Source organism: Aethalodelphis obliquidens, unplaced genomic scaffold, assembly GCF_003676395.1.
Source record: "Aethalodelphis obliquidens isolate GAN/ISIS:26980383/991018 unplaced genomic scaffold, ASM367639v1 scaffold20, whole genome shotgun sequence".
Lineage (NCBI taxonomy): Eukaryota > Metazoa > Chordata > Mammalia > Artiodactyla > Delphinidae > Aethalodelphis > Aethalodelphis obliquidens.
In genome coordinates this window covers 11,274,950-11,292,852 of record NW_020837964.1, presented here as the reverse complement: position 1 = coordinate 11,292,852, position 17,903 = coordinate 11,274,950, and the positions used below count along the sequence as shown (strand labels likewise).

The window sequence follows — 17,903 nt, the reverse complement described above, 5'->3', positions numbered from 1 at the left end:
CTGAGCTCTAGAGCCCATGAGCCACAACTGCTGAGCCCACGTGCCACAACTACTGAAGCCTGCGTGCCTAGAGCCCGTGCTCCACAACAAGAGAAGCCACCGCAATGAGAAGCCTGCACACCACAGTGAAGAGTAGCCCCCGCTTGCCGCAACTAGAGAAAGCCCACTCGCAGCAACGAAGACCCAAAGCCGCCAAAAATAAATAAATAAAATTTTTAAAAAATAAAAAAAAAGAAAGGTAGTGTTACCAAACTCATCAGGTTGTATGCACTAAATATGTACAGCTTTTTACATGTCAATCATACTTCATATAAGTGGTTTTGAAAAAGAAGGAAAGGTAGTTTTAGCATGTCATATGCATTTTGATTTTAAAAGTAAAGCAATGTCTTAAAAACAACAGATTTGGGGCTTCCCTGGTGGCGCAGTGGTTGAGAATCTGCCTGCTAATGCAGGGAACACGGGTTCGAGCCCTGGTCTGGGAGAATCCCACATGCCGCGGAGCAACTGGGCCCGTGAGCCACAACTACTGAGCCTGCGCGCGTCTGGAGCCTGTGCTCCGCCACGAGAGAGGCCGCGATAGTGAGAGGCCCGGGCACCGTGATGAAGAGCGGCCCCCGCTTGCCACAACTAGAGAAAGCCCTCGCACAGAAACGAAGACCCAACACAGCCAAAATAAATTAATTAATTAATAAACTCCTACCCCCAACATCTTCTTTTAAAAAAAAACAACAAAAAACAGATTTTTCAAATACTGTCCTTTTTTTAAACATCTTTATTGAGATATAATTCACATCCCATGCAATTCACCCATGTAAAGTGAACTATTCAGTGACTTTTAGTATATTCATAGCATTGTGTAACCATTACTGTAATCAATTTAGAACATTTTCATTACCCTAAAAAGAACTCTTCACCTCTTAGCCCCTGTCATCTTTCAATCCTTCCATCTTCCCAGCCAACTAATCTACTTTCTGTCTCTATAAATCTGTTACTTTTAAAAGGAGAATCATTATCATTAATAAATGATATAAATAAAAGTTTAGCAAAACAGGTATTTTAAAAATTACTTGTAATCTTAATATTCTACTAAGTTAATTTTCCTATACGGGCTCTTTTTACCTTATGTATGGAATTAAATACTTAGTACATCTTCCTTTTCCATGTAAAAAACCATATGGATCCCGTTATTCATTACAATTTCTTTTGAATTCTGGAAAGTTAATAAGTAAGTGGTATCCCTGAAAGAATCTTTCCAAATCTCTAGTACCTTATGTTGAATGTAATTGAGAATATACTAATTATTAATTACTTTTATTAATTATTAGTAATAATTACTTAGAATAATACATCATGGTTTTTTAACATACATATATATATATAGCTATTCTTCAGATTCTTTTCCCATATAGGTTATTACAGAATACTGAGTAGAGTTTCCTGTGTTATACAGTAGGTCCTTATTGATTATCTGTTTTATATATAGTAGTGTGTATATGTTAATCCTAAACTCCTAATTTATCCTCCCCCACCCCACATTTCTCCTTTGGTAACTATAAATTTGTTTTCTGTTTCTGTGCGTCTGTTTCTATTTTGTAAATAAGTTCATTTGTATCATTTTTTAGATTCCACATATAAGTGATATCATATGATATTTGTCTTGCTCTTTCTGACTTACTTCACTTCATATGATAATCTCAAGGTCCATCCATGTTGCTGCAAATGGCATTTTGTTGGGAAGATAAAGAGCATTCATATAGTAAGTGATTGCATTCTGGTCTGCTCCAGGCGTAGCTGAGGGATTTTTAATCCACCCCAGCCATGAAATCCTCTCTTCAGAAGACCTGCCGCTTCTGGCTGGTGTCTGCCTGCTGGGCTCTGCTCTGCTTCCGCTTTCTTGCCCCTCCTTTGTCAGAGGCAGCCCAGAGCCTCCTGGGTGCTTCCTGGCACAGTCTGTAAAGAGCTGAGCTATCATTTGGAAATATTGGCCTTTCCTGTCTTTATAGTTGTTGTGAATTAGCAGCAATTTCTTAATTCAATGAAGTGATCTTACTTCATTTTTTTACCTATTGTGAGTCTGTAAAATAAGGTTTGCTAACTAGATAAATGTGGTTCTATGTGTGTGTGAGTGTTTAAACTACCTAAGGTAATAAATTGTTTTCATTACTGTAGAAGCATTCATTGTAAAAATAGCAGCAATTCAAAGAATTGTTCCTCTGTTTCAGCCCGTTCCCTGAAGCCCTCTGTACGACGTTTTATTGGGTTAGTTGTGATATAAAAATGAAACAAGTGGGATATTGTGTTCTTATAGTAATAGTATCTAATTTAGACCTTTAAGTAATTCTGAGGGTTCCTCTTAGTAATCACTCCAGATGAGCAAGATTTAATAATACTCCATAATTTAAAGTTACAGCTTTATTTTAATGTTCACACATTTCAACAGAAAGGCATTTAATTCCTTCTAAAAATAGGTCAGGTAAAAACTTTTAAGAACACTAATGTGTTATTACCCCTGGCTTGATATTTTGCTTTGCTTGCTGTCTTTCGTAGAGAGCAAAATGTCTAGGCACGGAAATAGCTGTAGAATGGAAATAAGGGCAAAGTTTGACATACTCAGAAAATATACAGTTTCATTTGGATGTAGGGAAAAAAAAAAAGCCCTCTAAGTATATTCGCAGCTGAATAAACTCAGCTCTAAAATTGTCCACATATGAGCTGAGGATTGACTTTTGAATCAGGTCCATAGGACATACAGGAAAAAATACAATAGATGTAAGCACCGTTTGTTTGGATCCAGAATTTATAGAAAATAAATCATAATCTAAGGAACAAATAGAAGCCAAGTCAAGTTCGTGACTTTTAACTTAACGAGGTATCTGTTCTCTGCTAACGTAACAAAACGTTGTTTTGAAATTCCTGTGTTCTAACTTCAGACGATCAATACGTCTTTCTTCCAGGAAGGTCATTTAGTAGAATTTCATTCAGTGTTGTGAGTACATATGATGGCTGTTGCTTAAAACTGAGGATGTATATTTATTTTTGATGTGTCGACAACTTGCTGGTGGCAGCGGCAACGCGTAGTTCGTTTCTCCGATAATGCTTCTCATCAACCACGTGTATCCGGTTGGATTTCACTTCCGTCACTTCGTGCCACTGCATGTGTATTTTCTTTTCCATGCTTTGTTTTTATAAGACCGAGAATATTTTTTTCAAAAGAAAACTTGTAGAAACTTGTAGATGTAACCAAAAAATGAATGGGAAGGTGAAAATAAGAAGTTGTATTTGGACAGAAATTATAATTTACTTTATAGTCACATAATTTTTGTAGATGTCTTACTTTATACTACAGTTTTTAAACATTTTCTCCTTATTTTGAGCATTTAAAAAAATGTTGAGAACCCTTTTCCTACTTCACTATTATAAGCAAAATAAAAGATAGTTTTGAATGAAAAGAGCATTTTCATGAGCATATCAGCATAGCACAGAGTAAGTAGTGTCTTGATCTTTAATTAGATGAGAATATTTTGACTGCCAATCTCAGTTTAGAAAATCACAAAACCCATTAATGAAAACAGTTAGTTGGTGGTGTAACTCTGTAAGGTATGTTAGAAGTATTAGAACAAAAAACACTTTGAGCTTCTGTAGAGTTTTTGTTATTCAAAGTAATGTAGGTGTTTAAATTTTCAAGTTATAAAAAAATGTCTATTAATGTTTGGCAGATCTTATCATAATGCTTTGGTATTTAGGCTGCAGGTTATTTTCCTTATATGAAATATAACTTTCAGACTGTTACTGCAGTGATCATTCCTCTCCCATGTTGGAAGGAATCCAGAATTTCAACGCTTGTAAAATCTCCAATCATGTTTTCACGTCTTGTATACTGTATAATTAACAGACAAAAGAAAAGCAGTTTTGTGTAAATTAGCAATATTTTAAGAGTAAAACTGCAAAAAGAAAAAGAAAATGTAATTATGTCATTTACTTTATGAATTTTTTTTCCTTTCTTATTTTTCCCTTTAAAAAAAAACAGGGTTATTTTGGAATTCAGCTTCCTTCAATACTGAGGCTTCATACCTTCATTTTCCTACTTTCCACGGAGAACTTAGTGCAGACGTGTCTTTCTTTTTTAAGACAACAGCTTCATCTGGGGTATTTTTAGAGAACCTGGGGATTACTGATTTTATACGGATAGAGCTACGCTGTAAGTCTTCTTTTCCTTAGAAGTCTATGGGATTCTATTTAGGAGTAAATTCTTTAACTAATTTTTAAAGTACTATGTTTCTACTTTATCAGCTGAATCTTTTCATTGTGTCCTTTTGAAAAAAACTATGATATTAAGATAGCGTTTTTGCAAGAAAATTACTTGATATTTAACATATATAATAATTTGGGGAAATTACTAGTCTTCTCTAGAACCAACTTAAGTCTTTTAAATTCAAAAAATTAAAAATTTTTAAAAATCCAAATTCTCAGTTAATTTCAAAATTACTTAATTAAATCAACCAGCTGTATTGTTTTGATATCCTCTTAGACTGCTATTAGTATTTTGATATCAAATGCATATTGCATGCTTTTGAAATTAAATAAACTTTGAATCACTGTCAAAATTATTTTTATATAAAATGCCAGATGCTGTTTAGTTTTCTTGCCCTGGCTAAATAGCTTTCATTTTTATCACCGTGAAAAATTAACTCTGGTGATGAATTTCTTAGAATCCATTTTTCCCCCAAAATACAAATGTATTTTACTGTCTCATTCCACATCTATTCTGTGCTGACATCAACGGCTCCTTCCATAGAGTTCAAACCATTGTCTTCATGTTTAGTGACCGTTGATGCTATGGTGCTATTCCTGAGTCTAGTGAAGACTCAGCTCTCCACCACGGGGACTAACGTGAACAATCTTCATGTCTGACATTTCCAGCTCCTGCAGTCGTGACATTTTCATTCGATGTGGGGAATGGGCCTTTTGAAATCTCGGTGCAGTCACCCACTCACTTCAGCGACAACCAGTGGCACCACGTTAGGGTTGAGAGGAACACGAGAGAGGCATCTGTTCAAGTGGATCAGCTCTCACCAAGGACGCAGCCCGCTCCGGCTGATGGGCATGTCCTCCTGCAGCTCAACAGTCAGCTCTTTGTGGGTAAGTCCTGCTTTTAGGGAGTTTGTCTTTCATTGCATGATGTAAGTGCAGAGATGGGCCAAAATAAAATATAACACCAACTATAAGATCATGATAACACCACCACCAAATCACTGTTTATTGAGAACCTATGTTCCAGGCTGCACCAGGTGTTCTATTACTTCCTCGTAACCGACCTGTGAAATGGGTATTATCTCTGTTTTACAGACGAGGTAACTCTGTTTCAGGGAGCTGAAATGACCTGTCTTCAGGAATCCACCTAATAAATGAAATTCAAATTTGTGTTTGACTGATGCCTAAACCTGCATTCTTTTATTCCATTCCCATTTTATTGAAATATAATTGACCTACAGCACTGAATAAATTTAACATAAACATTCTTATTATTACAGATTATGTGGCTTGTTTCAGTTTTTCTTTAATATTAATATCTTTAATATAATATTGGAAATGTTTACCTCTTTTCCCCAGGAAGTGGAAGAACCCTCCTTATAAATCCAGCTGATGCCAACCAGTGACCCCTGTGTAAAACAGGCCAATAGCGGGGCAAAAAAAAAAGCACGAGCAAAGGGTGTAGGATCCATGATTTGACCAGTTTCACCAGTTCTTCTGGTGTCCCTTATTTTCCCTGTTTTTCTCATGTCTTGTGACCACCTACTTCATATTTATATCCAAACATTGTTCCTTTATTTTCTAAATACATTCACTTGGTATTTTAGAGACTTGATAGCAGAATCCTTCTGGGTGTGTTTGTTTTATTTTACATCTCTGCTAATTACTTAACAGAACTTATTGACCATGAAGTTCAAGGAATTATGCCTTGATCACTTTTCATACATTTTAGTGTAAATGAGGACACAGCAATGCTGTCAAGCAGGATAAATTGTAAATTATCAGAAGTTATATTTCAAGCACTTGTAAGAGTTATGTTTTAGGACAAAATTCTCATCAGATCCCCATTACATCTTCTCTTGCTTAACAGCCTTGTTTTATTCTCTTTCACTGCAAAGGATGAAGCTTATTTAAGGGTATGGAAATCACAAAGAAATCATGAAAAGAAATACATAACTTTTCTTTCAATAACATGCTAGGAGCTCAGTCAGGAAATTGACATAGATATTTCTTGAGTTATGAAAAATAAAGAGATGGCCACAAGAAAAGGTATGGCAATTTCAAATCTGTCAGGATCTAGGAAATAGCCTTACTATTCTTAGAAATTGAGAAGGCTGAAACAGTCGTCGAATTTTTCATTGAAATCTGCTGCAGTTTGCCTGTGCATGACCTTTCATTCTTCGTATGAATTTTAACTTCATAGAAATGGAGTCACTATATATTGTGTCTGATGGGAATCCTAGCCTTAATTTGGTTTCAGGTAGTTGTAATGAATAGAAGTACTATTATGACACACAATTGTGTGTTCGAACAGACTTGAGTCTTTTGCCAGCAGTCATGTGTTATCATTTTAATAAGATCTAAGAGACTTCATCTTTATGAGGCAGTTGGTTAGGCTTTTGACATTCCTACATGTGTTAAATTCAAGGATGATTGTGTTACTTGAAAGTTTTAAAAACTGAAATCTTTCTTATGTTTAAGTCAAAGTTGCTGAAAATTAAAAAGGAAAGGCAGAAAGAAAGATCTCTGAAAAAAAAGTTACATCTATTAATAAAAATCTCTTTATACAGTTCCCTCCTTCCTACTCATAGGTAACTGAGCAAATTGAAGTGGTTAATGTGATAATATTAAAGATGGACTCATGTTAAAAAAAAAAAAAAAAAGGCAGCCTTAGGTAGAGGCACATTGTTGGCTGTCAAGAGGCCACATAAGGGTCTGTTTTCATCTTCACCTCTACTGCAAGAGTGAACCACTCTTAGGAAAGGGCCCCAAACAAGCTAATAGAATAATACGTACAAGACAAAATAGTAATTTGTCAATTTACAACATTACTATCAAACAAATCAGCATTTTTTTTTATTTCTAGATGAAAATACCTTTCCCCTGTGGGAAGATTCAATAGAATTTAAATTATAATTAAAAGGTTATACTGAATTAGCATAAAGTGGGTGAAAAGTAGTAAAAAACTGGTAATAATTACAGCTAGTTTAATGTAGCACTACCGAAACCAAAAGTAGTTCTCTGCCTTCGTAAGAGTATGTTTCAGTGGAAGAGACAAGAGGCAGCCAATAAAAGAGTAAAAACTAAAACAGAATAAAAAAACAATATGTATATAAATATATATAAAAACAATTTACATATACACACACAGGCATGCATACACACATATGTCTGTATGTGTGTGTGTATGTATATAAAATTTCAGGTAATGATAAATACAATAAAGTAAAAAGTAAAGTAAGGCATCAGGCAACAATTTGGTTTGGGGGGCTTCTATGTCAAGTAGGGTGTTCATGGAAGTCCTCTCTGAGGACCTTACATTGGAACAGAGGCCAGATGAAGCAGAAGAGGGAACCCTGGGAATATCCGAAGGAAGAGAATTCCAGGCGGTGGGAATGAACTTCTCAGGAGTTAAGGAGTAAGTCGTGGTGGCTGAGGAGAGAATTGGTGTGAGAGGAGGATGGTGCAAAGGCCATGGTGAGGAATGTGGATTTTGTTCTAAAGCATCAGATGAGTGGCATGGTCTAATTTATGTTTTCCATGTTCTCTCTTACTGCTGTGAGGAAAATGGATGGAAGGAAAGGGTAGAAGCAGGCCACGGCATTAGTCCCCATGAGAGATCGTGGTGGCACGGGCTAAAGGGGAAATGGTGATAAAGAGAGTTGGGACATATTTTACATGGAGATGCACACCACTTGCTAGTGAGTCGGTTATCGCTGTTAGTGTTTCACTCTTTTTACTCCTGCTAATAACCTTTGGCAAGGTCTTTGCGTTACTCACATCATTTCTCAGTCTTTAATTTCACCTGAAGTTAACTTTTCTTGTTTTCTTCCTTAATCCTAACTTGTAGCATGATTAAAGCTGTCCCCTGGTCCCACATATACAATACAGACCACACTTGTGCCAGGCTGGAAAAGACCCCTGGTTTTTCTTCATAGTCCAGAGAAAATATCCCACCTCCTTCAATGAGGTTCCACCCGCCCCATAATCACACTCTCACGAGGAAATCTGGCTGCTTTGTTCATATGTTCTGTGCCAGCGCGTCACATGTAGAAGGACATTGTCTTAGAAACTGTTTGCCCGTGTGTTAATACCTTCAAAGTGCTGGAGTTAAGTCTGCTCTCAGAGCCAGTGATCCTTGGGTGACTGGCTCCGCTTTAATCCAATATAATTGATTTTCTGGTTAAAATTTTAAAGGGCAATTTCATTTCCCTTACTTACAGGTTCAAGAGCTTAATTTGTAGTTCGCCCATCCATATTAAAAAATAATTATGACTAATCAGTATTTTCAACCGTGCATAACGACTATCATTTGTATTTAGGTATCAGGACAAATGAATGAGATAGATATAATTGCGAAGAGTAAGTCTACAGTTTTCAGCGTCACTTTCTTTTCCCTAATAAAAATGTTTAAATTCAGACCCATGATGATGATGATGATGTTTTAAATTATGTGGAAACACAGTTTTTATAAATACAGGGCAAAACTGAAAGACCAAGTTAGTGTCAGTCTGTCAAAGTTAGATTATGTTATTACCCCAGCATTTAGCAGCTTTTACCAAAAATTCACCTTCTTGTTTGTAAACAAATATAGCACAAAACATTAAACCTGTTGTGGAATATTTCAAATACTAAATGAAGTTATTTTATAGTACTACAACTATGAAACAGTAGAAATTTCGATAATGCAGAAATTTGTTTGTTTGAGATACTATCTTCAACACTTTTACCTACAAGTAGAACGTTGCAGATATTTGAATATATGTTAATTTTGAATTAAATTATTTTGTCCAGCTCCCTGTGCTCCCATAGCCAGACCTATGTTGATGATATTTGTCGATGTTACTTTTTTTTGAGATTAGAGTTTTTGGCAGTCTCTCAGAAGTGACTGCTGCGATAGGATAACATGAAAGAACCCAATGTGCTTTTCTCCATTGCTTGCTTCACTCTCTCCCCTAAAGACCAATCAGAAAGTGTGTTCACATCTCAGAGTGAAACTCGGAGGCAAGACTAATGCTTTAACTTCTGAACAAAATGAGTAAAAATAAATAGAAAGCATGACTAAAAACGTGATTCGGCTGGGCAACAATTATGAGGCAGCTGAAATAGGAATAAGGAAATGATAGGTAGTTTTGGAGATTCAGCTGGTGTTAGCCTACACCACAGAATTATAACAGAAGGACTTTAACAACCCCTGCAGTTCCCAATATCGGCACAACTATCTTCAACTAATCTAAACTGTAGGATGGCATGCGAAGTGAAGGAGTAATAAAATAATGAACAGAAATCCTTGTATGAAAAAGTTAACATTAATGTAGTGTGATAGTCAGATGAGGAACAGTAGCAACAATGCAATGAACATCTTCCCTTCCCCCAAATAATCTCAACCATTACATTGCGTTTCAGTGTAAAAATGATGATTCCCCTCCTATTTGTAGCCCATCTTTCTCTATTCTTGTTCTAAATTATGGCACTGGGTCTTTACCAACCTTTTCACGTTCTCTCACTTTGTCCTTTTTTGTATGTGTGTGATTTATGACATATCTTAGTTAAATAGTCCTATTCAGAGGTGCTATTCCCTACCTTAAAAAAGAAGTTTAGCAACGTGATGCTGATTGGTGTGATTAACATGTGCCCTTGACCTTGTAAACACTGAGGATTCAATGTTGAGAGTCACTGCTGTGACTTTACACCCACAGACATGCTCCAACCACGGAAATGAGGCAGAGAAAAGAATCAGTCATTTTTTTAAGCTGAATTGTGACAGTGGTCATTTTCTGGTTTGGCTTGTAAACTCAGCATTTTTCTTAGAAGCGTCTTAAATTAGCCTTGAATTGATTTTCATTCAACCAGCTCTAAAATTTTTGTTTGCAGCCTAAATTTTTCACTGACAGGTTATTAAACGGGGCAAACTTCATTTCGATACTTTGGGACCAGGGCCCGAAGGAGAAGTAAGGACTCCTGCTGTAGACTCACAAGTCATTTGCATTGCATTCGAACTGCATCAGATCTACAAATATTTATTAAGTATCAAGAGCAAACGATCTCTAAATGCCACACTCAAAGGTTAATGCTGAACTCTAAGCATATTGAAGCTCTGAAAGCTGGTTTTCAACCTACTTACACACTCATATGGCCTGGGGAGCTTTTGGGACACTGGCAGTGCCAGTACAAAGATATTTATTTACTGTTGATGGGCATTTGTATACTTTCAAAGTTGCATGTTACAAACACATCGTTGTGCTGGTCTTTTGGTGAACATATGCTTGTATATCTGTGGGGTGTGTACGTGGGATGGAGTTATTGGGTCACAGGAATGAGCGTATGCCAAGCGTCAGGAGACTCTACCAAGTCTCTGTCGGCCATTTGGGCAGCGTCCTTCATGAAGTGGCTCTTCAGATCTCTTGCCCATTTTTACAGGGTTGTCCTCTTTTAAAAACAAATTGTAGAATTCTTTATATATTTTGGATGAGTCCTTTTCAGGTAAATTCACTACAGATATTTTCCTTTTTCTCTGTGGATTGCATTTTCACATTTGTTAATGGTGTCTTTTGATGAGCAGAAGTTCTCAATTATAATATATTCTAGATTTTTTTCTTTTTGCTTTCGGTTTGTTTTTGATAGGCTAAAATATAGTTACAGGAAGAGCATGCCAAACAACTTTATGTTTGAATAATTTTTATTACAGACTAATTTTCTTTTGTAGTCGTAAATATGTTCCCCCATTACCAAAGTGCAGTGCAATAAAAGTCACATTTCTCTTTAATGTAATCATATCATTTATTTCAATTATTTTCTTCTCCCCTCCTTGAGATGTCTTTTTCATGATTAGCCAAAGAAGCCCCCAGTGTACTTTTCTGTGTCTAGCGAGCAAATCTGAGTGACTGTTGACTAAAATCAGAATTCAGATGGGATCTCTTGAAATCAGAGAATATGACTAATACCACCAACATTCATTTCTTTGAAATAGACCTTAGTATGGTCAAACCAGACAGTGCTGTGGCCTTAAGTCTGAGTAGACCCATTTTTCCCTGCTGCCACTACCACTGGGACGTGTGCTCACCACTGACTCTGGTTCAGGGAAAAGTGACTGAATTTTCTGCCTGTGACACGGTTGCTTACACCACCTGCCTCTTTCAACCATGATCGTTCTTTAAACGTGAGGGAAAACAGTCCTCCTCTTCCCAGCCCGCCCAGGGCTTTGCTCAGTGAGGAACATTCCATGGCAAAATTATAGCTGGGCTTCCAGGCTCACAGCTTTCTACACTAACTGATACCATCATTGCTGCAGGGCTGCATCTTCCCCAGACCTAGGGGATGGCTGGGAAGGACAGGACTGAAGGTCCAACGCGTGATGTACAGAGGACCGCTTTTCCCGTCAGTCCCCTGACTTGGTCGTGGCCCAGCCCTCATGCCCAGTCACTTCCCTGCCCGCAGGTGACCCATGATCAGGGCCTTCCCTGCCTTTCTCTGCACAGCACCCTGGTCAGAGAGAACCCCTGTACTCTGACAAGCTTCTGTAACTTTGGATTTTGAAGAGAAGTGTGGGGATCTTGATTTCTTTTTTCCTCTAAGGCCCCTGGGCAAATTACACAGTTGTTCCCAGTTAATCCTCAGTAATATTCAAGCACAGCACATAAATAATTTGCCATTAAAAAATGAAAGGTCTTCCTGCCACAAAAGTAGTGGGAAATTGGCATAGGAAAGAGCCAGCTTGTACTCTGTGACAGTAGCATCTGTCACTTAGTCTAACTTCCTGAGAGTGTGGAATGTGATAAAGGGATTGGGCTCAGTCTCTACGCAGCACCTTGCGCATTTATTTAGGTGCAGTATCCCAATACTGTTATGTAAGGGAACAGATTCAGTTATATTCATCCACGTAGAAACGTTGGGTATTTGTTTCACAGAATACTCAGTGTTTGTGAAGTTACGGAATCCATTATATCTGATATAGTATGGCAGGTAAATTGATAGAAAATTAATTGGAAGACAGTTCCAAACACAATAACTCAGCAGAAACATCCAGAATCAATTAATCAAACTGCAACTCATTTTAATTGGACATACTCTAACCCAGAAAAGTCATTGGAATCTTTAATTAAGCTTTCAGGCCCAATCGTATTTACATTAGTCATGTTTTCCTGAACAGTTACATCTTAAAATAAAAGGTTATTAACTTGAAGCCTAATGGTAAAGTAAAAATCCTCAATACATGTGTGCTGCAAATGTTTATATCTAATTAGACATTACATTTTTTTGGTAATTTAAAAAAGTAGTTTAGAACTGTTTGATTAGGCAACCATTAACTCTTTAAAAGTGTGGAATTAAGAAGCCCTGTTTACAAAACTGTTGATTTCCGTCTCGCTATTACGGATGCTCCTTAGGCATGTGTTTCACATGTCTACATGTGTATTTTCACCTGTTAATATCCCCATCCTCTGACCTTCCTCTCCACGGGGTATCTATTTCTGCCACTGACACCATGTTGTGCTCACGTCTCTCTGTCTAAATCCATTACTAGACTGTGAGATCTCTGAGACCACGATTAGTTGCATATAACTCTGTACCTCCAATGTCAGACAGTGTCCAGCAAAGAGCTGCTAAATAAAGCTTGCAGAACTGAAATGCCATTCAAACCAAAAGTGATCTGAGGAGAAGAAAATGGAAGTTTTCTTCTTTGACCATATTCTTATATGGAGAGGAAAGGGGCGGCCTTGTAGCGAAAGGCCAACTGTAGGTTTTAGTCTTAACTCTGCCTCTGACTAAACGTTTTTATTCTAAAATTTCTCAGCTCTGCCCATGGGCTAGTCCCTGGACTTTTCTATGCCTCTAGTTTCTCATCACCTGAAACAAAACAGCAGAAAACAAACAAGAATGAATGAATTGGAACCAATGAAAATGGATTATTCAGTTGTTGGACTCTGGGTTATTTAGTTATTATTATGTCACTGGTAGAATGAGACAAACCCCTAAATCAGAGAGACTGTAGATGTTTCAGAGTGACAAATGCATAACAGGCCATGATTTAATGTTACTGTGTACTATAAACTCTACACTGTGATTTAGAATACTGTAACACGAAGTCCATGAAATACACCAGGAATACACCTCTAATCCAGATTTCGCTGTATCTGGCCCTCCTCCAAAGAGTGCCTGGGCCAAAGCTAAAACCAAGGCTGCAGGCTGCCTTCCTTTCCCAGGAAAGAAAACTCCAGCAAGAATGCCGAAAGAATCTCTGTCACAGACTTGACTGAGCCCTAGACTTTCTTACTGAGTTGAGTTAGCAGCAGCTTTGATGTGGAAGGAAAAGAAAAGATGTCCTCAAGGTAAGGGGAGAAGAGAGACTTCAAGGATGGCAGGAGATTGAGTAAATGTAGGACGGATGAAACAATTGTGTCAGCAATTCTGAAACTCTGGGATAAAAGCAAGTCCTTCTCTTCCTTGCCCACATAAACTGGAATTGTAAGATGTCTGGCTCCGTACCGTACTTCATCTGGATTTATAAATAGAAAATATGACCCACACCCTTAAGACTTTCATATTCTTCATTGAAAAGACACAAATTATGTCAACTGAAGCCATTTGAATACAGATATTTAAATACAGTCATTTGAAATATAAGACTAAATAGCATTAGTACCATGAGTTCAGAATTCTCAGAAATTCTTTTATTGTCCTTTTCCTGGTGTTTCATTATCCAAAAACATAGAATTAATTGATTCAGAAATATTTATTGAGTTTTATCGACAATCTCAGTCCCAGGGACCCAAACATCCCTGTGAGGAAAGGCTGTACCTCTCTTCAACTTTTGAAGCACTAAGCTCCCATCTACTACTCCTAAGGTACAGTTGGTTTAGTGAATGAGTGTGTTAATTATTTACTAACAGTAAATTCATTGAGAAGTAATAATTATTATCAATATTAATTGATAATTAGTTATAATTATACATAATTATAATTATAGATAATTATACTAGTTGCACAGCTATTATGTGTCAGGCACTGTTCTTTGTTCTGGGGATATAGTGTGATTGAAATAGCCCTTATTGAATGTGTATTCTGATGGAGATACACTGATAATATACAAGGAACACTGTACAAAAGTAAAGCTTGCTAGATGATGACAAAGACGTACTTATTTAGGGTCTTTCTGGCCAAATTTCGGTTCTGAAATACCAAAAAATAAACAAAAAACAAAAATCAAAAAACCTGTTGAATCTCTGAGAATAGGAGACCTTAGGTAAATGAGGCTAGATTAGGAACTAGCTAAATGAAGTTGGGGGTGGGCGTGTAGGGAGAGTTAACACATTCTGGAAGAGAGAACAGGTACAGAGCAGGTGTAGGATCCTGGAGGTGAGGCAGCATCGTCTGTTCAAAGATGAAGCTCCTTTTGAGAGGCCCCAAGACCACCTAACTGTCTCTGGGTAAGCCACCCAGATTATTTAGATTAGGACACTATCTTCCTCCTTCAAATTCTGAGCGTTAATGTATGGTATTCCTGGGCACCAGTGTATGCGCAAGTGCACCCAGAGCTTACATTCCCAGTAAGATAGTGCTTTAAGTGACTGTCTGCGTCAGGTTCACCTGTGTGCTTGTTGACCGTTTAGATTCACAGCCTTTTTTTCTGGTCCACACAATCAGTATTTCTTGGGACAAGCCCCTGACCCTGTATTTTAAGAAGCCTTTCCATGTAGTACTCATATTCCTTAACGTTTGAGAACCTCTGCCTTAGAATAGCAGGGTCTGATTCTACCCAAACACTGTAAACCTCTTCAAGGGTGACTTGGTAAATACATGTTGTTATATATTATTCAATAAATGTTACACCACTGTGTGTCCTCATTAACCCCCTTTCCTGATTTCGTTGAGAATCTCTAACAATGAACATTGGTCCAACACTTAGAAAAAATTCACTGGGAAATATGCCTGACAGAAGCAAATACTCTGGTGCTCAAACTGATGCTGTGTGTTTTTGATGAAAAGACAACAACCAAAAGATCACATCAACGCACAGTCAAGTTAGAAAAGCTCAAGGATTCCTTCATAGTTCTCACTAAATTAAAACTGTCCCGGCATCAGGATCAGGTTTCAATGTGAAGGACGAACCACACTTACCCACAAATATATGCTTATTTAAAATTGCAAGAAAAAGGTTAGTTTCTACATAAGAATATCAATGCATATCACTGTTATTTTGAATGAAAGAGCCTTTAAGTTCTTTAAAATAAAGAGACTGATTAAAAAAAGTCTCCAATTTAAAGTTTAATAGAACTCTTTTAGAAAACAAATCTATAACAAATTCAACCTTCGGGGAAAAAACGTGAAGCAATGTTTTATCTTTTTGAATTCTTCTACTATTTTGTCACAAATCGTGCTTCTAAAAGTATATTGGCTCTTCAGACTCCAGTGGTTCTCTGTTAAGGCCATGATTTTGGCCGCCCTCCGTGAGGCCTCAGTTTTGTGTGGTCTTAAAATCCTGAACAAAACACCTAGGAACGTGTTTGCATTTGCAGTATTTCCCTTTTAGGTGGAACGGCCACCCGACAGAGGGGCTTTCTGGGATGCATTCGGTCTCTGCAGTTGAACGGAATGGCCCTGGACCTGGAAGAAAGAGCCAAGGTGACTCCGGGAGTGGAGCCGGGCTGCAGAGGGCACTGCAGCAGCTACGGGAAGTTGTGCCACAACGGCGGGAAGTGCAGGGAAAAGCCCAGCGGCTTCTCCTGTGACTGCACCTCCTCTGCATACGCAGGGCCGTTCTGCTCAGACGGTGAGTGTGACGTGGGTGCCCCAGCAGCAAGACAATCCAACGTGAATAAAACCTCCCACAGTTCTTTTTCTCTGTAGCTATTTGAAACAAAAGTATTTCCATTTCTGAATTTTTTTTGGCAAATGGCCTATTTTATGCCAATGACATTTCATTACTTAAATATTTGCCGGGGTTCTTTGAACACCGTGTTTATCGATGGTAAACCCTGTAATAGCCGCCTCTAGGTGTTGTAGAGTGTTGGCTGCGCAGTCTGATCTTTTCTATCTACAGCTAATGCTCTTAAGTAATATGGGTGTCAACAACCAGTCCCATGGGCAGTTCTCATTTTTCAAATCATTAAAAGCATTATTGTTATTTTTGAAGATGGTCAGCAATGCAAAGACATTTCGGAAGCTTTGTTGTTTTACCAAACAAATATTATTTCCAGGAATATAAATAACGTTTCCATTCAGTATTGGTATGTAACAAAATAGAGATACTTGGTCGTTTTGCTCTGTGAAATGCCGACTGTCTGTTGGTGAAGTGAAACAGTGGACTGTTTTTCAGCTGGTCTTGTTCACTGCTCCGTGTCATGGAAGAAGGAACGAACTGAGTGTAGTACTCAGCGTTCTGAACAGACTTCCATGAATAGACAAACTTTTGCTATAATTCCTCATAGAAAAATGTCAACCAGTTTAATCCAGTTGCTTTATTTAAGTGTTTCTGGGCTACTGAACCTTTACCTGAAGGAGGCTAACGAAAACTGGCTGCAAATTGAATCAGTCCCTGATTTGCAATGAAAGCCTTTGAGATTATTTAATGGAAAGTTGGCCAAAGTGCACTCTTCAGGTCATCTACTTTTTATCAGGAGTAAGTTATCGTTTGAAATCAACCTGTGGTAATCAATCACTGCTGCTACCATTCTATGCTTCTCATGTTTAAAGTTAGAACTAAGACCTGTGTCTTTACATCCTCATGTCTTTATAAGAGGATGCCTTTATTTTCTGGATCTAAATGATTTCCAGTTCATCTTGCTAAGTGTAATCAGGAATATTATTCTGCATCCACATGTTATGGAGTATCTCAAACGTGTATCTATAGATAGTAAAAATAATAAACAGGCAAAAAACCTAAAGCCCTGAGGGAGTGGAGATGTTGCTGCATTTATCCGTGAGCATCATCTGAAGCTCACGTTCAACACCTGCCCTGTATAGCAACGGAGGAAAGCAGAGTTCTGGGATCCCGAGCTAGTTTCCTCTCCCACCACCTTCTTCACTTTTATACAAATCTGTTTGGGGTGTGTGTGTGTGTGTGTGTGTGTGTGTGTGTGTGTGTGTGTGTGTGTGTTTATGTGCAAATTTAGGATATTAATCTTGTGTAAGTAAAATGATTTTTAAAAGTTTGGATAGTTATTTTTTAAATTTGGAAAGTATCAGTATAACCGAGGCAACATCCTTGTTTCTTAAATTTTTTCACGTAAAATGTACTTATCATTTCAGAGATTTCTGCCTATTTTGGATCTGGCTCATCTGTGATTTACAATTTTCAAGAAAATTACTCCCTAAGTAAAAATTCCAGCTCCCAGGCGGCTTCATTTCACGGTGACATGAGGCTAAGCAGGGAAACGATCGAGTTTAGCTTCCGCACCACACGGACCCCGAGCTTGCTGCTCTACGTCAACTCCTTTTATAAAGAATACCTTTCAGTTATCATTGCCAAAAATGGTGAGTGCTGTTCAGACGAGGGAAAACTGGGTGAGAACATTAGGTCAGGAACAATGTGGATCCTTCTCATGGTCCCGCTGCTCAAACTACAAACAGGAAAAGAAGTGTGCCTGTCCTGTGTATTCAGTTTTGTGTTTTCAGTACTGTCCTATCAGCTTAATCTAAAAGGACTATTTAAAACA

General features: G+C 37.7%; 1 protein-coding gene across 7 annotated transcripts in view; it reads left to right on the top strand.

Moving 5' to 3' along the window:
* Positions 1-17,903, top strand: part of CNTNAP4 (contactin associated protein family member 4) — a 262,365-nt gene that overhangs the window by 225,673 nt on the left and 18,789 nt on the right. For 6 of the 7 annotated variants that reach the window (XM_027119209.1, XM_027119210.1, XM_027119212.1 and 3 more), the window contains 4 exons: positions 4,028-4,198; positions 4,921-5,139; positions 15,779-16,018; positions 17,497-17,721. In XM_027119209.1, the coding sequence (XP_026975010.1) occupies positions 4,028-4,198; positions 4,921-5,139; positions 15,779-16,018; positions 17,497-17,721 (855 nt within the window). The remainder of the gene's footprint in view (positions 1-4,027; positions 4,199-4,920; positions 5,140-15,778; positions 16,019-17,496; positions 17,722-17,903) is intronic. The other variant, XM_027119216.1, reaches the window with a different exon arrangement.